We start from the raw sequence: 23596 nt of genomic DNA, 5'->3' as shown, positions 1-23596 counted from the left end.
CCAGCACCCTTTTGCCCTGAGAAAACAATAGGCTTAACTCTCCTTCCAACCATCCTGGCAATTAGCACAGGGTAATTTATCCATTAACAGTTCAGATACAGGTTACTACAACCTTCAAAGTGACACATAGACAATACTACTATTTCACACAAGTGTCTTCCTAAATGTTAATATTCCTCTTTTGATCTTTGAATCAAAGCCACAGCAATAGACAAGACTTGTTTGCTGACATCCCAAGACCTGAGCAAACACCTTCCCTTCTACCTCTAACACTGCAGCTGCATTTCAAAGCTCTGTTCATTTAGTATCTTCCTAATCAGTCCTTAAAGTCACCCATGGGTCAGGTCAGTTGGTGAGTTAATTAACTCTTTCTGGCCCTGTCACCTTTCAGTGAGATGTTATATTACACTCAGAACGTCACACACACACACACCCTGCCCCCAACACATCAACGCCCCTAGCTCTGACACAGCACTTTTCATCAATCCATGGGGTGGGAAGGGAGGAGTGAGAGAAGGGCTATCCCCACTGTACAGATGTGACCAAGACCCAGAGAAGCTAAGTGACTTGGCCAAGGTCACACAAAAATCCATGGCAGAGTAGGGAACTGACCCCAAGTCTCCGGCTGGTGCCGTGACCACCGGACCATGCTTCTCATTGTCATGAGACAATGTGTCCCCAATCCTGAGTCCCTTCTGGACTCTCTCCGGTAGCCAGTTTTTAATCCATTTCATGGGCCACACTGATTTGGTATAGTGCCAGTTTTTAATCAGCATGTCATGCAGAACTGAGGCAAAGAGCCAACAGTCTTTTACATCAGCCCAGGTCCCTGTGCCCCGCAGACCTGCCATTGGGTCGCCTTTGCCTGCCAAATTCTGGCGCATGAAGCCATGCTCTGGGCACTGATGCTTTTCCAGCAGGACAGACCCTTTCACTTGCTGGACCATGCCTGAACCAACTTCCCTCGTGTCCAGGTTACTCTACCATAAACCCCAGGAGCTCTCCCCAGACTGATCGTCCCTCACCCCTTTCAGAGCCAGTAGGGCAGATATGGTTCCTTCCGTTTCTCCCAGAGCTCTGCCTCTCCAGCCCTGCTGGGGCTGCCTGGAGCTCCCTCCACTTTGTCAAGGCCTTTCTGGGCCTGAAGGTGCCAGAGCAGAATGCAGGGCCCCAGGGATACAAGTCTCCACAGAACTGCTATGGATTTCCCTTCCCATCGCTCCCTGCAGGGCTCACCCGTGAAGAACTCCCTCCAGCAGCTACTCTTCATGAGTGAGCTGGCCAGCTTCTGAAGTAGGGGCAGAAACTGCTGGAAACTAGTGATCATGTGCACACAGGCCTGCAGGATGGAGTGATCGGCAGGCAGGGACTCTTCCATGTGGGACGCTTCCCTCTGCCACTCAGCCATCTTCTCTGTGGCCAGGGGGGTGTTGAACTGGTAGGACAGAAAGACCAGTGAGTGCTCAGATAGCCCTGGATGGGGGTGCATCCCTCAGGCAAACCCATCCACACTCAGGAGAGCCCTATGGAATAGCAGGGGTGACTGCAGGTGGGAATCAGCAAAGCTGTGAATGTGTGGGAGGAGGCCAAATTTGGGATAACAAGGGAGATTGTAGGTCAGGATTGGGGTCACTGGCAGAGCTGGGGTGGGCTGGAATAGCTCTGGGCCAGGAGCGCAGGGCACCAGCAGAGCTGTGAGGGAGCCCAGGATTGGGGTAGCAGGGGGATGTGGGTCAGGAGTGAGGGGCACTGGCAGAGCTGGGGGGAGCCCAGGACTGGGACAGTGGGGGCTGCGGGTTGGGATTGGTGGGGTGTGATGAAGTGTTTTGCATGAGCACTGTGTGTCTTAGTTTTCCCTGTGTGCTGTGTGTGTAACGAGGTGGTGGGAGAGGGCCAGGGGTGACCTCGCCTAGCAGCCTTGTGGAACAGTGACCCAGAGGCTATCATGGAAGCCAGCCAGTGGGAACAAAGGATGGAAGAGAGCAGGCTCGGGTGATCTGTTTTTGGACCACAGACAAAAGGCGGAGGAGGAACTGTGTGTGGGGGCGGAATATAGGGGGCTCGGCTGGAAGGAGGGGGCGGCTGGACTGGGGACAAGGAACAGCCTGGGCCCATGGGGACTGGGACAGATCCAGATGGCTGGGGTTGAGACTGGCCAGTTCCTAGGCCCCTGAGAACTGCCTGGGCTGTGTTCAGACACTCAATAAACCTCCTGTTTGACGCTGGCTGAGGGTCCCTGCAGGCTAGGTATCGGGGGCATTGCTCTCTCTGGCAGTGGGGGCCCTGGGGCCCAGAGCGAAGGGACTTTCTGAGGGGCCCAGGCAGGGCCAGGCATGCGGGAGGCTCAGATGTACAGTCCCAGGAGGCAGGGGGCTGGAGAGAGAGAGCCACCCTTGCAGGGACTGTCACACTGAAAGGGGTTCCTCCCAGGGGCCATACGGAGCCAAGAGAGCCTTGGGCCAAAGAGCCTGTGACATGGGGCATAGGAGGGTAAAGATAAGGCCTTTGTCTGTAGCCATATTACAAGGCATAAAGCCTAAGGCCTTCGGCTGCAGCCAGGTTAAAAAAAGCAGCAGCTATTAGCTGAGAAGCAGAAAGTCACATCCCCACAGTCCATCTAAATGACATTGAAACCCTGGACTATCCGGCTGTTAAGAAGCAGACCTCGTCCTAATGGCTCCCACTGGCACCAGATAAGCTGGTTAAAAAAAATGTCGTTTGATAGCGTCTGTCTGGCAAGAAATCACTTCTCAATGGTTGTGGGTGTGAAACCCACATTTCTTCCTGGTTTTGTCATTATGGTCCCTGTCACAAAGTGTGGGGGAGTCAGGGCCCTGCACTCCCCATTCCTGTGATTCACCGGGTGTCATGGAGCGTGGGGGAGTCAGGGCCCTGCACTCCCCATTCCTGTGATTCACCGGGTGTCATGGAGTGTGGGGGAGTCAGGGCCCTGCACCCCCTATTCCTGCGATTCACCGGGTGTCACGGAGTGTGGAAGAGTCAGTGCCCTGCACCTCCACTTCCTGCGATTCACCAGGACTCTCAGCCAGCCAGGAAAACAGAGGTTTATTAGACAGCAGGAACACAGTCCAAACCAAAGCTTGTAGGTACAGAAACCAGGATCCCTCAGTCAGGTCCATCTTGGGGAGCCCCACGGAGCCCAGACCCAGGTTCTGGGCCTTCCCCCATCTCCCCAGCCAGCTCCAAACTAAAAACCTCCCAGCCATCTCCCGCAGCCTTTGTCCAGTTTCCGGGGCAGAGGTGTCACCTGGCCCCAGCCCCTTCCTGGCTCAGGTTACGAAGGGCAGCTGCGATTGTTTACATGCTGGCCATCAAGTATCATCCCTCAGTCACCCCCTTGTTTCCCATCCCCATCTTGTACTGGTGCAGTACCCCAGGGAAATGGAGGCACGCCCCATGTTAGCAGAAGACAGTAAACTAGTAACACTTCCACCCAATATTCCCAGGTCAATCCTCCTCTGCCCCTACTGTGTCACATCCCTCCCCCCCTCGAGACTGAACTGAGCGGGGTCACTCTGCCCAGTGACCTGGGGAAGTTCAGGGCCCCCTCCCCGGGACAACATGTCCGTTATCAGGTTGGCACTTCCCTTCATATGGACCACGTCCATGTCATAATCCTGCAGGAGCAGGCTCCACCTCAGGGATTGTTGTAAAACTTTCAGCAACTAGGCAAGGAACTAAAAGAGGAACGAAAGAGAGGAACTGAAGGATATAACTGGGGGCCAGATCCTCAGCAGACATTGAAGTCAATAAAGCAATGATGATTTACACCTGACGAGGTTCTGGCCCTTTATAGTTAATTCTTCACACATGCATTCTGGGACTAACTGGGACTGAAAAAAGGGCTAGTGTTCCCCTTTACGATTATCCCCCCATGGGTGGGGGAAGGTGCTTCTAATCTCAGGTGCAAACCCCAGAAGACTTCTGGAGTGCTCCGCACTCACCACCATTAAAGAAGACGAGCCCCACGTTGAAGTTGCAGAGCCAATGCAACAGATCCACCCACCATGAAGGCTGCAGGCCGGGACGACTGAAGGAACATTTCAGTTTCAATACAAAGGGGCCATTGGACGCTTGAGAGAAAGAAGAGTTTGAACGTTTTAACAGGGCATTCCTCGCCCAAATCCTTAGAAGGCACGACATCCAGAATGTTCTTCAGCCAAACTCGTGTTTACAGGTTGCCATGGAAAATAGTAACTACAGGAAGAGATGGAGAAAAGCAGAATGGAAATGACTGTAACTAGCCATTGTCATGGTCCCGAGCGGTAGCCTCCCTCGTCTCTGAGCCACACCCTCAGCTGTCAGGCTCATGCCTTTGCCTTTCCTAGGGTGGACTTCTGCAGTTCTTCCACTTGCTAGACTGGGGCCTTGGATTACAGCCCCCTGCCTATCTACGGAGCCTACCCAGGCAGTGTGACAGAGCTTGGGAGCCTGGTGCCCCGTGTTATCACAGTGATCAGATCAGCCTTCTTAAACCAAACTGTTGTTTGTCCTCGCAGTGGTACAAAGGGGAAGATTGGAAAGAATTTTAAAACAGAGAAAAAGCACTGCTTTCTCTATTATCTTTACTTAGCCCCCCACACCGAAGGCCTGACTTCGTCAACCACCTGCACCAACCTACCTGTGTTCAATCTCAGTTTCTCAAACAGCTGTTTTCCAGGCAACAAACCTGCCTCTCCCTTCAGAAAGTCCTGTGTGTCGACGCCGGCCTGCACATGCACTGCTGTTTAGCAGTGCGGGCATGTCAACATAGCAATATGCTTGGACGCAGATAGATCCTTAAAAAAAGGTCTACAAAAACAATCTGAACTACTAAATAGAGAAAAACATGTAGCAAGAAGATCCATGATCCAACCAAATAGAAAATAAACTACGAAACAGCAAGTACAAGAACCAGAGAGATGAGAAGAGAGGCAGGCTAGAAGGAAAGAGAAGAGGGAAGAAGAGCGAGAAGGAGAGAAAGAAGAAGAATGATAAGGCTTTGTCTTAGCATATTACAGGCAATAAAAGCATATAAGGCTTCGGCTAGCGCCAGCTCGTTAAAAAAGCAGCGCTATTCACTAGTAAGCAGATATCAATCAGTCCATCTAAATGACATTGAAACCCTGGACTATCCGGCTGTTAAGAAGCAGACCTCGTCCTAATGGCTCCCACTGGCACCAGATAAGCTGGTTAAAAAAAATGTCGTTTGATAGCGTCTGTCTGGCAAGAAATCACTTCTCAATGGTTGTGGGTGTGAAACCCACATTTCTTCCTGGTTTTGTCATTATGGTCCCTGTCACAAAGTGTGGGGGAGTCAGGGCCCTGCACTCCCCATTCCTGTGATTCACCGGGTGTCATGGAGCGTGGGGGAGTCAGGGCCCTGCACTCCCCATTCCTGTGATTCACCGGGTGTCATGGAGTGTGGGGGAGTCAGGGCCCTGCACCCCCTATTCCTGCGATTCACCGGGTGTCACGGAGTGTGGAAGAGTCAGTGCCCTGCACCTCCACTTCCTGCGATTCACCAGGACTCTCAGCCAGCCAGGAAAACAGAGGTTTATTAGACAGCAGGAACACAGTCCAAACCAAAGCTTGTAGGTACAGAAACCAGGATCCCTCAGTCAGGTCCATCTTGGGGAGCCCCACGGAGCCCAGACCCAGGTTCTGGGCCTTCCCCCATCTCCCCAGCCAGCTCCAAACTAAAAACCTCCCAGCCATCTCCCGCAGCCTTTGTCCAGTTTCCGGGGCAGAGGTGTCACCTGGCCCCAGCCCCTTCCTGGCTCAGGTTACGAAGGGCAGCTGCGATTGTTTACATGCTGGCCATCAAGTATCATCCCTCAGTCACCCCCTTGTTTCCCATCCCCATCTTGTACTGGTGCAGTACCCCAGGGAAATGGAGGCACGCCCCATGTTAGCAGAAGACAGTAAACTAGTAACACTTCCACCCAATATTCCCAGGTCAATCCTCCTCTGCCCCTACTGTGTCACATCCCTCCCCCCCTCGAGACTGAACTGAGCGGGGTCACTCTGCCCAGTGACCTGGGGAAGTTCAGGGCCCCCTCCCCGGGACAACATGTCCGTTATCAGGTTGGCACTTCCCTTCATATGGACCACGTCCATGTCATAATCCTGCAGGAGCAGGCTCCACCTCAGGGGCTTGGTGGGTTAGAAGTGAGGGGCAGCTGCAGAGCTGGGGGGGATGAGGGCAGGGCTGGGCTACCCGGGGGCTGCGGATCAGGAGTGAGGGGCAGTGGCAGCACTGGGGGCAGCCTAGGGCTGCGCTAGCAGGGGCTGTAGGTCAGGAGGGAGGGAGGGAGGGAGCCCAGGGCTGGGCTAGCAGGGGCTGTGGGTCGGGAGTGAGGGAAGGAGCCCAGGCCTGGACTAGAAGGGGCTGCGGGTCGGGAGGGAGGGAGGGAGCCCAGGGCTGGGCTAGCAGGGGCTGCGGGTCGGGAGTGAGCCCAGGGCTGGGCTAGCAGGGGCTGCAGGTCGGGAGTGAGGGAGGGAGCCCAAGGGCTGGACTAGCAGGGGCTGTGGGTTCGGAGTGAGGGAGGGAGTCCAGGGCTGGGCTAGGAGGGGCTGCGGGTTGGGAGTGAGGGAGGGAGCCCAGGGCTGGGCTAGAAGGGGCTGTGGGTCTGGAGGGATGGAGGGAGGGAGCCCAGGGCTGGGCTAGAAGGGGCTGTGGGTCGGGAGGGATGGAGGGAGGGAGCCCAGGGCTGGGCTAGCAGAGGCTGCAGGTTGGGAGGGAGGGAGGGAGCCAACCCAGGGCTGGGGTAGCAGGGGCTGCGGGTCAGGAGTGAGGGAAGGAGCCCAGGGCTGAGCTAGAAGGGGCTGTGGGTTCGGAGTGAGGGAGGGAGCCCAGGGCTGGGGTAGCAGGGGCTGCGGGTCAGGAGTGAGGGAAGGAGCCCAGGGCTGGGCTAGAAGGGGCTGCAGGTCGGGAGGGAGCCCAGGGCTGGACTAGCAGAGGCTGTGGGTTCGGAGTAAGGGAGGGAGTCCAGGGCTGGGCTAGGAGGGGCTGCGGGTCGGGAGTGAGGGAGGGAGCCCAGGGCTGGGCTAGCAGGGGCTGCGGGTCGGGAGTGAGGGAAGGAGCCCAGGGCTGGGCTAGCAGGGGCTGCGGGTCGGGAGTGAGGGAAGGAGCCCAGGGCTGGGCTAGCAGGGGCTGCGGGTCGGGAGTGAGGGGCGGAGCCCAGGGCTGGGCTAGCAGGGGCTGCGGGTCGGGAGTGAGGGAAGGAGCCCAGGGCTGGGCTAGCAGGGGCTGCGGGTCGGGAGTGAGGGAGGGAGCCCAGGGCTGGGCTAGCAGGGGCTGCGGGTCGGGAGTGAGGGAAGGAGCCCAGGGCTGGGCTAGCAGGGGCTGCGGGTCAGGAGTGAGGGGCACAGGCCGTGCTGTGGGGGGCAGGGCTGCGCTAGCAGGGGTTGTGTGTCATTAGGGAGGGAGCCCAGGGCTGGGCAAGCTGTGAGGAGGCGCTGGTTATTACCTTGCTGAAGGCGAGGCACCTCCATTCAGTGATCTGCTCAGAGATGGTGCGGAACAGCCTCCAGACGTGCTCATGGGCTTCAATGAGCCCCCGGCTCCTGGCCACAAAGGAGACGTCTGTCTGCTCCCCTGGGAAGAGCAAGGGCATGACGTTCACTTTGCAGGCTCTCTCCCAGGTTGGAGGAGCCCCCTGGGACACAGGGAGGGGAGGGGAGGGCATTTCCCTGGGGATGCAAGGGTGTGTGCTCTAGGAAGTAACAGGGACAAGTAGGGAGCCCTGGGGTTGTATTCCCACAGATGCAGGATGGGGCCCCGTTGCTCTCATGCCTGTGAGGATCTTCTGGGAGCGGCACAGCTCAGCCACACGGGTGGTCATGGCCTGGAAGCGGCGGTGCAGCTCTCGCAGCTCTTGCTCCATTGCACGTGGGCTCTGGGAGGGGTCCAGGAACTGCCCTGTGGTGGCCATGGTCAGCAACTCCTGCAGCTCCTGTCTGGCTCTCTGCAGCGAGTCTACAAGCTCAGCAATGATGCTGAGACGCCGTGAGACAATGAAGTCTGAGGCCTCCTGCTGCTGGTACACGAAGGCCTCCCAGGTGTCCAGGAGCTGGGGACAGAGGAAGACCCCAGTCAGAGGGACAGCAGACACATGCAGATACTACCCGGTGCTCTGGCGAGGCTTTAATTTCTACTATGAAGACTAGAAAGATACTGTGCTTTGGAAAGGCTGTTTTGGCTTCCAACAGGAAGTCTTGCAGGGCAGCAGAATCCAGTGTGGCCTGCTGAGCAATCACAGTTGGTAAAGGGGGCTGTCCCCTGCGAACAGGGCCTACAGAGTGAAAGAATCACAGGATTCCAGCCTGGAAAGGGCAAGGCTCAGAACTGACAACTGGAGGGGCTCTCAACTGTCAAGAGTGAACTGTGACACTGAGTGGCTGGTCCCCAGCCCCGTTCCAGCCCCCAGCAAAGTGAGGCCCCAGCCTTCCTTCTGCCCCCTACAGGCCACAGCATGGAGATGCTCTGGAAGAATTTCCACAACACTAAGGCCATGTCTACACTAAAAATTGCTCAACAAAGTCATGTCGGCGTAGAGCTGCCGAAGTCAGTATATTGTTTGGGCATGTGCATACTTCGCTGCTCGTGTTGGCACCGCGTGTACTCACCAGGAGTGCCTGTGGCAATGCGAAGTGTGGTGCACGATGCGTAGGTATCTCAGTGTGCTGTGGGTTGCAATCTGGCACGATGCCTTTCAGGAAATGTTCACAATGTGTTGTGGGATGGAAATGACTCACTCAGGGATCTCTGGGAGCTAGAGTTCAAGTTCCTAGCAGTCAATTTTCTCCATCCCATAATGCCATCCATAGCCCAGCATTTGTGCACTGTGCTGTTGTCAATACAGGAGGCATGATTCTCCTGTATTTGCAGACCCATGGGAAGTATCACAATGGGGGACCTGAGGGTTTTTTCAAGGACAGTGGCTAAGAGAGAGCATGAAAAACAATTCATGGTCATTGCTTTCACAGGACAACTGCAGATGGTGATGTGATGCTACTGGGCCCGAGACATGAGCGCTGACTGAAGGAATTACAGCGTAACTCAAGTTTGGGATGCTGAGCAGGGCTGCAAACTTTTGGATACAAAAGGCCACATTCCTTGCTCTCTGTGAGGTTTCCAAACGTGGTGGGGCACTAGATGGCATGCACACCCCAGTTTTGGCACCAGCCCACCTCCCCACATAGAACATTAACAGACCTTGGTGGATCACCGTGGATGCTTCTCTGACATCCATGTGGGCTGGTCAGGGAAGGTGCAAGACATTCATGTCACAGATCCACAGGATCGGTGCTTCAGTCTCCGAGAAGACCCCTTCTGTATCCCAGACCCCAGGGGTCTCTTTCAGCCTCCAAGGTGAGTCACACAGCTTCACCACCTTCTTAGAGCAGACTTCTCGCCCTTCACCACTCCTGCTTCACCTCCTCAGCTCCGTTCAGTGAGTCCAACTGAGACAGACTCGTGAGAGATCCTTGTGCATTCTTCAGGGATTAACGCACCTCACCCAGCATTTGCAGTGGCACAGCATTGTCAAAACAGTCGGATTTATTTGTTGACTGGCATACAGCACAGGGAGTCCTTAGGGTAGTCTAGAGAACTGAAGGTTAAAGTATTGTCCATTCTGGCTAGCCCAGAGCCCAGTCACATTGCTGGGAACCCATTGGTTCAAGCTCTGTCTGATCTCCTTCATCAGTCTCCAGGTGAGAGCCACCTCCTTCCAGTTGCCCACTCTTATCCTCCACCTCACACCTTCCCAGCCTTGATCTCAAGCTGGGAAATGTTGTTCAGCTTCCTTAAGGAGAGGTGGGGTAGGTCCATCTCCCTCTGGAGAGTTGGTTGCTAGAGGTAAATGCCGGGGTGACTGGATTTGCCATTGTCTTCCAGATGTTCCACTGATATGGAGAATATGGCCCAGACAGCTGGTGACACCCAGATCTACGTGTCTCAGTCTGCCGGAGAGCAAACAGTTCTATTCCACTCACTGGGTAACAATGCAGCATGCAAGGGAAACTGAGACACAACCAAGAATACAGAAGTGTTCAGAAAGCTGCAAGTGTAACTCTCACACCTCCTGGGTGTGGTGTTCTCTGAGATAGAGGGAGAGAGAGATCTGCTCTGCAATCTTAGCTAACAGGCAGTTGGCTTTTAGCTCACACAGTAAGCTCCAGAGATCCCAGGTTCGATCCTGCCCGCTGACGACTGGGAGATGTTGGTGTTCCACAAGCAGGGACATTCTTTCCCAGCCAGCAGGTTACCATTGGCAATACTGAAATGCCAACAGTGATTCTATGGCACCCAGTTGTTAGCCAGTCCATATAGCTTAGGCCTTATAATAATGCCTGAGCGCTGGGAAGTTATGTTAGTTGAATGCATTCTGCTCTCCTCACAGTTCTATTCAGCTATGTCACGCATCCCACAACACCTTGCGTTAGCTTTGTGGATAGGAAAACTGTCAGGATCAGGACATACCATAGCAGCAGGCAGGGATTATGCTCAGTGGCCAGTACTGGAATGTCCGAGAGGAAAAAAAACAAGATATATGATTGCTCTATACTGGTACGAACTTAGGAGGTGCCTTTCCACCGGTAGTACTGTGAGGAAGTGGGACTGTTCTTAATGTTCCCTCTGAATACTGTGTGGGGGCCTCAGTTCCTGGCCGACCCTCTGTCACCTAGCAACTAATGGCCAGGCCCTTCTCGTGATCGCCACATGGCCCCCCTCCCATTGCCTAACCCAACTTAGCTTAATGCCAACTCTGCTCCTTCCTCTCACATGAGTTGCAGGGTCCTGTCAGCTGGCACTGGTGGTGATACTGGGAAACTGGAGTGTCTAAGGGAATTGCTTGTGTGACTTGTGGTTAGCCAGTGGGGTGAGACCAAAGTCCCCTTTGTCTGGCTCGTTTGGTTTGCCTTACATCTAGAACATGTTTCCCTACTTTACTTGAGAGAATGTTACGTGGGACTGTACCAAAAGCCTCAGCAAAATCAAGATATATCACGTCTGCTGCTGCTAAGGGATTGTACCCTATCCAGCAGGCCAATAACATTATCAAGAAGGAAATTAGGTTGATTTGGCATGATTTCTTCTTGACAAATCCATGCTGGCTATCCCTTACAACCTTATCATTCTCTAGGTGATCTCAATAATAATAATACTAATTAACAAATAATTTATTCCAGTACCTTTCCAGGTATCCAAGTTAGACTGACCGGTCTATAATTCCCCCGGTGCTCTTTGTTCCCCCTTTTAAAGGTAGGTACTGTGTTTGCCCTTCTCCAGTCCTCTGGGACCTCATCCATCCTCCATGAGTTCTCAAAGATAAATGTTAATGGTTCCAAGATTGCTTCAGCCATTTCCTTAAGTACTCTAGGATGAATTTCATCAGGCCCTGATGGCTTGAATACATCTAAACATTCTTTAACCTGTTCTTTCTCTATTTTGGCTTGTGTTCCTTCCTCCTTGTTGTTAATATTGTGTTAAGTGTCTGGTCACCATTAATCTCTTAAGTGAAGACTGAAACATGGAGACCTGGGAGAAGCATCGGAATCTGTGGGGAGAATGGGCCATTACAGGAGGGATAAGGGAGACACAAGGCAGATTTAAGAGTGGGGGGCGAATCAGATCAGTATCTTAGATGTTTATTTACTAATGCGAGAAGTATGTGGAATAAGCCGGAAGAACTTGAAATGCTAGTAAAGAAACACAACTATGACATATTTCAGAGTGGTAGCCATGTTCAGCAAAACCAATGAGGAGTAATTGAGGCACCTTAGAGACTAACAAATTTATTAGTTGGTATCATGAGACTTGGTGGCATAATATGCATGACTGGAATATTGGTACAGAAGGGTACAGCTTGCTCAGGAAGACAGGCAGGGAAAAAAGGGAGGACGCGTTGCCTTATATATCAAATATGTCTATACTTGGACTGAGGTTGAGACGGAAATAGGAGACAGACTTGCTGAAAGTTTCTGGATAAGGATAAAAGGAGTAAAAAAACAAGGGTGATGTCATGCTAGGAGTCTGCTACAGACCACCTAACCAGGAAGAAGAGGTGGATGAGGCTTTTTTTAAACAACTAAAAAAATCATCCAAAGCGTAGGACTTGGTGGTGATGGGGGACTTCAACTACCCAGACATGTGTTGGGAAAATAGCACAGCAGGGCACAGATTATCCAATAATTTCTTGGAATGTATTGGAGACAATGTTTTACTTTAGAAGGTGGAGAAAGTTACTGGGGGAGGCTGCTCTAGATTTGATTTTGACAAATAAGGAGGAACTGGTTGAGAATTTGAAATTTCCTTGGGTGAAGGTGATCATGAAATGGTAGAGTTCATGATTCTAAGGAATGGTAAGAGGGAGAACAGCACAATAAAGACAATGGATTTCAAGAAGGCGACTTTAGCAGACTCAGGGAGCTGGTAGGTAAGATCCCATGGGAAGCAAGTCTGAGGGGAAAAGCAGTTCAAGAGAACTGGCAGTTTTTCAGAGGAGACATTATTAAGGGCACAAGAGTAAACTGTCTCACTGCAAAGGAAAGAGCAATTATGGCAAGGGACCACCCTGGCTTAACCAGGACATCTTCAATGATCTAAAAATCAAAAAAGTGTCCTACAAAAAGTGGAAACTCGGTCAAATTACAAAGGAGAAATACAAACAAATAATACAAGTATGTAGAGACAAAATTAGAACGGCCAAGGCACAAAACAAGATCAAACTAGCTAGGGACATAAAAGGAAACAAGAAAACATTCCACAAATACATTAGAAGCAAGAGGAAGACCAAGGACAGAGTAGGCCCATTACTCAACGAGGGGGGAAAAACAATAACAGAAAATGTGCAAATGGCAGAGGTGCTAAATGACTTCTTTGTTTTGGTTTTCCCCAGGAAGGCTGGTGGCGATTGGACGCCTAACATACTGAATGACAATGAAAATGAGGTAGGATCAGAAGATGCTAAAATAGGGATAGAATAAGTTAAATGTTACTTAGACAAATTAGACGTCTTCAAGTTGCCAGGGCCTGATGAAATGCATCCTAGAATACTCAAGGAGCTGACTGAGGAGATAGCTGAGCCATTAGCGATTATCTTTGAGAAGTCATGGAAGATGGGAGAGATTCCAAAAGACTGGAAAAGGGCAAATCTAGTACCCATCTCTAAAAAGGGAAATAAGGACAACCTGGGGAATTACAGACCAGTCAGCTTAACTTCTGTACCTGGAGAGATAATGGAGCAAATAATTAAGCAATCATTTTACACCACCAAAAAAATGATAAGGTGATAAGCAACAGTCTGCATGGCTTTATCACGAAGAAATCGTGTCAAACCAACCTGATAACTTTCTTTGACAGGGTAATAAGCCTTGTGGCTAGGAGGGAAGTGGTAGATGTGGTATATTTTGACTTCAGTAAAGCTTTTGATACTGTCTTGCATGACCTTCTCATAAACAAACTAGGGAAATGCAACCTAGATGGAGCTACAATAAGATGGGTACAAAATTGGTTGGAAAACCGTTCCCAAAGAGTAGTTATCAGTGGTTCACAGTCATCCTGGAAAGACCTAACAAGTGGGGTCCTGCAGAGATCAGTTCTGGATCCAGTTCCATTCAATATCATATAAATGATTTAGATAATGGCATCAGTGTTCTTCACTGCAAGGCCCGTGAGCCAGTGGTGGCTCCCATAGAGCCTAAGTGCGGCTCCCTGTCAATCGCACTCTCTCGCAGTGCAGTGGGGCTGCAGCGAAGGCAGGCTCCCTGCCTGCCCCAGCCCCATGCCCCTCCTGGAAGTGGCCAACATGCCCCCAAGGGGAGCAGAGGTCTCAGCACACTGCTCCTGCCTGCAAGCACTGCCCCTGAAGCTCCCATTGGCTGGGAACGGGGAACTGTGGCCCATGGGAGTTGTGAGGGCAGTGCCTGTAGAGAGGGGAAGTGCGCAGAGCCACGTGCCTCCCCAGGGGCCACAGGGGCACATCGTCCCCTTCCAGGAGCAGCATGGGGCTGGGGCCACCTGAAATAAGTGCCGCCCCCTTGAATGGGAAGGTTCTGAATAGCTCTTCCATCACTCAACCTGCAGCCTCCCGGAGCCAGCACCCCGTACCCGCTCCTGCACCCAAACACATTGCCCCAGCCTGGAGTCCCTCAAATCCCTGCCCCAGCCCTGAGCCCCCTCCCACAGTCAGCCCCCAATACCCCCTCCTGCACCCCAAGCAATATTACCAATAATGGTAGTATTACCATATCAACCAACAAAGAACTCGGTGTGTTCAACCATCTTTGTCGGGTTGATGTGGCTCTCACATTGAAGGTTTTTTGTCAAAGTGGCTCCCACTTCAAAAATAGTGAAAAGCACTGGCACAGAGAGTACACTTACAAAGTTTGCAGACGATACGAAGCTAGGAGGGGATGCAAGTGCTTTGGAGGACAGGATTAAAAATCAAAATGATCTGGGCAAATTGGAGAAATGGTCTGAGGTAAACAGGATGAAATTTAACAAAGACAAATGCAAAGTACTCCCCTTAGGAAGGAACAATCAGTTGCACACATACAAAATGGGAAATGACTGCCAAGGGAAGAGTATGGCAGAAAGGGGTCTGGGGGTCACAGTGGACCACAAGCTAAATTTGAGTCAACAGTATAATGCTGTTGCAAAAAAAGCAAACATCATTCTGGGATGTATTAGCAGGAGTATTCCTGAAAGCCTGAAGCTAGGTTCCAATGGCTTCCAGGCTTCCCCCTACGGTGACAACCCAGCACATTGGGGTTTAACGATTGTTACCTGTAAAGCAAGGTTTGGACTTGCACAGTCCTGAGGAGCTTGCTGCCGAGACAGAGAAGCGGGTGTGTTAGAACCTGTCCCACTCACAGGGTCCTAGAACCCAGCTCCAGCCCGAGCCTAAACATCTGTACCACAATTAAACAGCCCTTTAGCCCAAGTCCCCTGGCCCACATCAGCTGGCACAGGTCAGCTGCGGGTTTTTACCTGCAGTGTAGACATACCTACAGTGACTCAAAGTTCTGGGTGACCTGAGCAAAACATCACGTTGGCAAGGTCAAATAGCATTTACACACTGCTTGCTATATGGCTGAGGTTCACACTCCAAGCTCTAGATCTGTTTGCTTCTGGTGAGGAAATAGTACAAAAGAACAAATCATGTCAAACTAATCTGATAGCTTTCTTTGATAGGATAATGAGTCTTGTGGATAAGGGAGAAGCAGTGGATGTGGATACCTAGACTTCAGTAAGGCATTTGATACGGTCTCGCATGATAGCCCTATCAATAAAGTAGGCAAATATAACTTAGATGGGGCTACTATAAGGTGGGTGCATAGCTGGCTGTATAACTGTATTCAGAGAGTAGTTATTAATGGTTATACCTTTCCAGCAGGATTGGGAACAAGTGTGTTTCTGCAGGGGTCTGTTTTGGAACCGGCTCTGTTCAATATCTTCATCAACGACTTAGATGTTGGCATAGAAAGTATGCTTGTTAAGTTTTCAGATGATACCAAACTGGGAGGGACTGCAACTGCTTTGGAGGACAGGGTCAAAGTTCAAAATGATCTGGACAAATTGGAGAAATGGTCTCGAGGTACACTCTCAGGAAGAAGCCTTAACAAGACAAATGCAAGTTGGTCCACTAGGAAGGAAATAATAATGATTCACACACAGATCAAGAATGGGACGAAACTGTCTAGGAAGGAGTATGCGAAGGGATTAGGGGTTATAGTGGACCAAGCGAAATTGGCAATCAGATGTGATACGTTGCAGGAGAAAAAGCAAACGTGGATTCTCAATGCCTTAAAAGTGTTCTTAAGCAAGACACGAAAAGTCATTCTTCGCTATCTTGCAACTGTTGCTCCAGCGGATAAGTTGTCCGTTCCTGGCACACTAATTGAGAGCGGTGTGGAAAATGAGACGGGGTCCAGAGAAGAGCCAACAAGCGAATGAGTAAAAGTCTTGGAAAATATGCTATGAAGGAAGGCTAAAGAAATTGGTTTGTTATTTTGGAAAAAGAGAGCTGAGAGGAATGAGGTGGCAGTCTCAGGCATCTAAAGGGTGTCCTAAGGCGAAGGGAACAATGTTCCCAATTAGCTAAGAATGAACCGAAGCAATGGCTTAACACAGCAAGGGAGGTTTAGCTTGGACATAGGAAAAGTCTCTAACTGTCAGGGTAGTAACCTGTCAGGGTAGCTAAACACTGGAATAAACTGCCTAGGGAGGTTGTGGAATCTCCATCTCTGGAGATATTTAAGAGTAGGTTAGATAAATGTCTATCTGGGATGGTCTAGACAGTATTTGGTCCTGCCATGAGGGCAGGGGACTGGACTCGATGATCTCTCGAGGTCCCTTCCAGTCCTATAATCTATGAATCTATAAAAACAAATGCCAAGTTAGAAATGGCCAGATTGGACGCTGATCAGAAAGTCAAAGAACAGGAAGCTGTGAAAGCAGTATGTAAACACCAAGAATGGGAAGCTGAACTTAGCACACTGGCAAAGCATGGAACTAAGAGAGAGAGAAGCCCAAGAAAGGGGGATGGGGTTGGGGGAGAGAGAGAGAGGCTATATATTCTGGACATGATGGATGAGTATGGACAAATCTCACAACCCACAAGTACTCTCTTGTCCCAAGGAGACAAGCTATGCCCTGCATACAAAGAATCAGACTGTATCAAAGAATACCTCACACTAGAAAGACTCTGTGAGTTACATAAAGTCCCCACACTGGTTGCAGAGCTCTCAGATAAAACAATAAATATATTTAATGAACTGCCAATTGAACAGGCCTTTAAATATAATTAATTTTAAAAGGCTCTATTGTGAAGGTTTCACATTACCACTGAGGCGTACAGGGTGAGATATAGAAAATTCAAAAAATGAGATAATATGGGTCATAGAGAATATGTTTATAAAATGTGTGATTTGATGAGGAAAGGGACTGAGAATTATAACTAATTATTTGACCTCTTTGCACATGACCATGTCCTGAACATAAGCTCTGAGGAGATCAGAGAAACAATTTGGAATAAACCTATCCCTCGTGTCAGGTGATCAGGCTGACACTGCAGGACGTTGGGGGAAGATAAAGAAAATACACCATATGACTAAATTTTAAAGCTTCATTAATAAAATAATAGAATAACAATGGAGAGTGTTGGGAACGCTCCCACATCACTCAGGAAAAACATTAATGCCCCAAGCCCTAAGCCATTTTCATACTCACACATACCTAGACTGGCCACGTCTGTGTATAATGTTCAGAGAAGGGGGAGAGGTGGACGGGAGATTATCCTGTATACAGCTTGTCCAGAATTTCCAACATGCTTTACTCTTGGGAGGGCTGTTCTTTTACACCCTGGAATCTCCTGCGGCATCTCTTTCAGAGAGTCCAGTCCAGGTCGGCTGCCTGTGGCTTCTTCAGTGTCACCAAGCCGCACCGGCTCCGGGGTCACACTGTTGGATCTCACTGGACAGTTAAGCTTTGCAAATGTAATCTCAGTTCTGTATTTTGTATTGCCTTTTGGTTTGCCTCTATTTTTTTTTCACAGCCAACTGGGGCCAAAAGCAGTTTTTCTTTGTACTTAGCATAGTCTGCATTGATTCTTGACCTTGAACGCAGAGCAACTTTCTCTTTATCTCTGGGCCAAGCTGAATTTCAAATAAACCCATTCTTACCTCAATAAACAAATTGCTCACACTGTCCAAGGCTTTTTGGTGATTAAAAGCTCCTCTTAGATGTATGATCTTATCTAGACTGAAGGTACCTTCTAGTGGGCATTGTTTAGATGGATTTTCACGTGTGTAAAGATTCCAATTGTCTAAATACCTGCCAGGTTGTTGGACCATAATGTACGTACATGAAATAAGATGGGGTACCCTTAGGGGGTGAGCTGGAATGCTTAGACTGTCCCCTACCCATTTCCACTTACACACACAGGGAGGATGCCCTGTCCGCGCTGGAAAGGCCCTTATTAAGTCCTGCTGACTACCAACACCACTGTGAAGTGCCAAAGACTCACTGCCTGGACCCATGATTCTTACTGCAAAAAGACCCCTCCACCTCAGGAGAATTCTCCTACTGATGTTTAGCCTATTTGTCTTTTTGTGCCTTCTGGACAGCAGGGAAAAAGGACAAGGTGAAGGACCTCTCCCTTGCCCACTGACAGACCTACTGTGCCTTTGGATTTTTCTAGAAGAATCAAAACCATTACAGGATGATGTGCTGGTAACCTCTCCCCTGTAGGATGCTGAACCACGACTGTTTCAGGAAAGAAGAAGGAACACTCACTCCACTGAAATTGCCAAAGTCCAGGAATTCCTGACTTGAAAAGACATAAAGAACTGATTCTGGTGAAGAAACAAAGAATTATACACTGGCAGGAAGAAATTTGTGGGATCCTGCTTGGGAATGTGGTATTGATTGGATTTTGGGGTTTATTCTACAGGCTGTGTCCTGTGTTTTGGATAAATACTTCAGCATGTATTGCTCTCTCTAATTGGATTTTTAAATGACAAGTACCAAAGGCACTTTGTTGCCACTGCCTCTGCTACCTCCTCCATTACACTGTTACCCCTGTAATACATCCAAATACAGACAATGTCATATATTTGATAAAACCAATGTCCAAGGCCTTCACACTTTAGTGATTTATTTAAAGATTGTTTGGGGGGGAAAAAAGGAAAAATATTTTTAAAGTTCGGGATATCCCATATAAGTGAACAATTGAGTGGAGAATAAATGGATCAGTGGAAATAGAAATCTACGATATCACTACAAATAAACCCCAAGAATCTATAATTGAAATTGATGGGTTCCATAGTGAAGTAGATATGATGGCTGTTCCTGGAATTTGTACTGTGTTACATGAAAGAAGCCCTTATTGTTATTTGGTTACCCAATTAGTGAATAATCAAACGAATACCCAAAGAGTTTGTTCTGCCATTGGAAATTTTACTTGTATTGAAACCATTCCAGTGACTAATAATGTAACCTGTACCTTATTGCAGTACACCCCCTCCTATGCTATTAATGTCAATGCCTCTTGAAAGTACCTGAGATTAGTTAAAGGTATACAACCAACAGATGTGATATAGCACTACACCAAAGAGATATGTATTAGGATATCAATGGACTGTGATTAACACAACACTAGGGACTCTCAAATTTACATTGCCCTTATCCAGTTTCCAGATCACCTCTACATACCCAAATTGCTCACAAGGGGCTGCCATTAGATTAGCACAACAGAGGACCTGGATTATTTCCTCTGAAAGAAGAGGGACTTCACCGGATCCCTATGGGATGGGGCCAATAGCACAGCAGCCATTTGGAATATTATTAAAAGCCAAGAACATGATGAGAAATCAGGCTAACTAACAAAGGCCACTAGCCTTATTTCTGAAGCTCAGCTAACCCAAGTACAGGCTAGAGTTAGTGAGTTACGTGTTATTTCCACCCTTAGTTCTATGACCCAGAAGTTACTAACAGAGATGGTATTGAATATCACTGAGGCTGGGAAGGCATTGCAGTGGGATCTAGTATGTTTAGAAATTCAGGATTTCCTGAGTGACCAGCTGATGGCCATTCAGAGTGATCTTGAGCACCAGACTTGGCCCACTGCCCTTACAGATACATCAGGAGTACCATATGATCTGTGGTCATGGAGACATACTGGAGACTTTCTGGGTGGAAGTGTGGACATTCACACTGCTCCTTCCAAGCATATGGACCGGTTAGGGGGGTGTGGGCTCCCACATACCGAATCCTGCCGGGTCCATTGGGAGGATGCATATGGGACTGGATTATTCACTGAGACATCTGGGAAATCAGACCACCTGGTATACCTAACTGATTTATAGTCAGTGCCCCTAGAATAACACCTGATATTTTGGATAGAATAGGGAGTCAATGGACATTTGGCTGTTAGGACCCCTACAGCTTCAGTGTATCCATAAACTGAAGCCAGGGGAAGTTGTCACTGTTCATGATAATGTTTGCTGGGAGGGTAGCGGACAAGGAACTATCCTGACAGGACACCTACTTTTTCAAGCTAATGATAGCTCTGGGTATGTTAAAACCACCACATTGCAAGATATACATTTTAATCTCATTACTACTGCAGGCAATCATATTCTTTATTGGCCTACAGATAGAATTTTGCAAGTAGCCCTTAGTTTAATTGGACCAGCTTAGTACCTGATCGATTTCAAAATTTGCTTTCATTGTTACCAGAGGTTCAAAGAATCTCTGAATTGCAAGGGCAAATTCACATGCTTCAGAATATATATCAAGCTGAAAAGAATGGGAATGCCTTTCATGCAGCTTAGAGAGTGTCTATTTTGTGTACTAAGTATGTGTAATCAAAACTGTACAACAACCTCATCATATTATTGCTATGGGGATATTATTGCTCGCATTGCTGTTAGTTAGTTTAGGATTATGTTGTTGTTGTAAAAGACATAATAAGAGTAATACCTTTCATGTCCCTGCTAATCATGCATTGTCATTACATCCAGTGAAAATCCCTAAGGCTGAAACATCTGATGCAGAATCAGAAATCCACGGCTTAATGCAAACAGAGATTTGAGAATATCTGTTGTACTAGGAGTACAAAAGGGGGGAGTGTGGAAGAAGCGAAAGAATTGACAAGGATTTGTAGGGGATCTTAATGCATGACAGTCTGTTAGCAAGAGTTAGGCCAGCTGTAACCCTAATGACGGGAGATTTGTAGAAGCGAGGATAGTGTGAGGCGAGTAGGAAAGAACTGTGTGAGAAGTTATCACGACCTTGCACTGATAATCAAATACGTAGACTGGCGCTCAGAAGTGAGGAAAATAAGCTAGCAGGATGGCCTACGTATAAACAAAATGCAGCTGTTGCTCATTATGGTCTGTGTTATTGCTTATTATTGTCTGTAACAAAGGTATAAATGCTGCTGTAATTGTTTACCTGTTGAGAGACTGGTCCGGGACTGGGGCGACCCTGTGTCTAGGGCATTCCCTCCCTCTATTGCAATTGCTGGAGAAATAATAAAATATTTGATTTTGCTGCACCCAAACAAAAAGCGAGAACTGAGTTTTTCTCCGACATCATAAATCATCTGGAAATGGGGGTAAACAGCAAGGTGGTAAAATTTGCAGATGATAACTTGAACAATTTTGTAAGCCCCAGATAGACTGCAAAGAGCTACAAAAGGATCTCGCAAAACTGGGTGACTGCGCAACACAATGGCAGATGAAATTTAATGTTGATAAATGCAAAGTAATGCACATTGGAAAATATAGTCCAAACTAGACAAAGAAAATGATGGGGTCTAAATTAGCTAAAAGAACAGGAGCACTTGTGGCACCTTAGAGACTAACAAATTTATTTGAGCATACGTTTTCGTGGGCTACAGCCCACTTCATCAGATGCATGTAATGGAAAATACAGTAGGAAGATTATATATATACACAGAGAACATGAAATAGGTTCTCTTTCTTCCCTTTTTAAAATATGGGACTATATTAGCTTTTTTCCAATTGTCCGGGACTTCCCCCGATCGCCATGAGTTTTCAAAGATAATGGCCAATGGCTCTGCAATCATATCCACCAACTCCCTCAGCACTCTTGGATGCATTAGATCTGGACCCATGGACTTGTGCACGTCCAGCTTTTCTAAATAGTCCTTAACCTGTTCTTTCACTACTGAGGGCTGCTCACCTCCTCCCCATACTGTGTTGCCCAGTGCAGCAGCCTGGGAGATGATCTTGTCTGTGAAGACGAAGGCAAGAAAAGCGTGGAGTACTTCAGCTTTTTCCACATCATCTGTCACTAGGTTGCTTCCCCCATTCAGTAAGGGGCCCACACTTTCCCTGACCTTCTTCTTGTTGCTAACATACCAGTAGAAACCCTTCTTGTTACCCTTCACATTCCTTGCTAGCTGCAACTCCAATTGTACCTTGGCCTTCCTGATTACACCTCTACATGCTCTAGCAATATTTTTATATTCCTCCCTAGTCATCTGTCCAAATTTCCCATTTATTGTAAGCTTCTTTTTTGTGTTTAAGATCAGCATGGATTTCACTGTTAAGTCAAGCTGGTCACCTGCCATATTTACAATTCTTTCTGCATTTCAGGATAGTTTGTTCCTGCACCCTCAATAAGGTGTCTTTAAAATACAGCCAGCTTTCCTGGACTCCTTTCCCCCTCGTATTAGCTTCCCAGGGGATACTGCCCATCAGTTCCCTGAGGGAGTCAAAGTCTGCTTTTCTGAAGTCCAGGGTCCGTATTCTGCTGCTCTCCTTTCTTCCTTTTGTCAGGATCCTGAACTCAACCATCTCATGCTCACTGCTGCCTAGGTTGCCACCCACTTCTACTTCCTCTACCAATTTTTCCCTGTTTGTAAGCAGCAGATTAAGAGGAGCACAGCCCCTATACGGTTGCTCCAGCATTTGTGGCAGGAAGTTGTCCCCAATACTCTCCAAAAACTTCCTGGATTGTCTGTCCACTGCTGTATTGCTTTCCCAGCAGATGTCAGGGTGATTGAAGTCCTGCATTAGAACCAGGGCCCATGATCTGGAAACTTCAGTTAGCTGTCCGAAGAAAGCCTCGTCTACCTCATCCTTCTGATCCGGTGGTCTATAGCACATGCGCACTGCAACATCACCCTTGTTGCTCTCGCCTCTAAACTTTACCCAAAGATTCTCAACAGGCTTTTCTCCAGTTTCAAACTGGATCTCTGAGCAATCATACTGCTCTCTTACATACAATGCAACTCCTTCACTTTTCCTCCTGTACAGTTTATAGCCATCCATGATAGTGCTTCAGTCATGTGAACTGCCCCACCAAGTTTCTGTTATTTCAATCACGTCAAGAAGCCAGGACGCCCTCTGCATGGAGATGACCGAGGCCATGGTGCATGCCGCAGAGTCTGCTGTATCCAAGGCTGTTAGCATGGCCGCTCTGGCCGCAATCTTGCCCTTGTTGAGGATTGCCCAGAACTCTTTTCTGGTGTCCTCGGAAAGCAAATCCTCAAACTTGGCCATGGCTTGCTGCATATTTAAGTCATAGCGGCCAAGGAGGGCTTGGTGGTTGGCCACCCTCAACTGGAGGATGAATAAACTTTGCATCTGAACAAATCCAGCCTCTTTGAGTCTTTATTCTTAGGAGTGGCTAACAGTTGGCCTTGTCTCTTCCACTCATTAACGGCTGCTACTACCAGGGAGCTTGGGGCTGGGTGGATAAATAAGTACTCATGGCCCTTAGCCTGTACAAAGTACTTTCTTTCTGCCCTCTTGGAGATGGGGGGCAGGGATGAAGGTGTCTGCCACAAGGTGTTTGTGATCTTAGACATCCCTTCATGGAGGGGCAGGGCCACCCTGCCCGGTGCCGTTGTGCAGAGGACATCGAACAGGTAGTCCAATGGTTCCTCTAGTTCCTCCGCCTGGAGCCCCAAGTTAGAGGCAACTCATCAGGCAAAGATGAGGAGGAAGCCAGCGCCACAGGGTTTGACACATCCAGCCGGCTGATCCCCAGAGTCTGCATGAGCCTGAGGGGTTCCCTCCTCAGGAATAGCTGGCTCTGGGGGAGGGCAGG

At 49.0% G+C, this 23596-nt stretch overlaps 2 protein-coding genes across 2 annotated transcripts in view; both read right to left on the bottom strand.

The window, feature by feature from the left end:
* Positions 1–7720, bottom strand: part of LOC116826882 (dynein heavy chain domain-containing protein 1-like) — a 73897-nt gene extending 66177 nt beyond the window's left edge. The window contains exons 1-2 of the mRNA XM_075061889.1: positions 7473–7720; positions 1237–1435 (exon numbers count right to left, since the gene is read on the bottom strand). Of these exons, the coding sequence (XP_074917990.1) occupies positions 1237–1435; positions 7473–7691 (418 nt within the window). The 5' untranslated portion in view covers positions 7692–7720. The remainder of the gene's footprint in view (positions 1–1236; positions 1436–7472) is intronic.
* DNHD1 (dynein heavy chain domain 1) overlaps positions 7629–23596 on the bottom strand; it is a 65632-nt gene continuing 49664 nt past the window's right edge. The window contains exon 14 of the mRNA XM_075061881.1: positions 7629–8075. Within this exon, the coding sequence (XP_074917982.1) occupies positions 7719–8075 (357 nt within the window). The 3' untranslated portion in view covers positions 7629–7718. The remainder of the gene's footprint in view (positions 8076–23596) is intronic.

Source organism: Chelonoidis abingdonii, chromosome 1 (assembly GCF_003597395.2).
Source record: "Chelonoidis abingdonii isolate Lonesome George chromosome 1, CheloAbing_2.0, whole genome shotgun sequence".
Classification (NCBI taxonomy): domain Eukaryota; kingdom Metazoa; phylum Chordata; order Testudines; family Testudinidae; genus Chelonoidis; species Chelonoidis abingdonii.
This window is presented reverse-complemented; position numbering and strand designations above follow the sequence as displayed.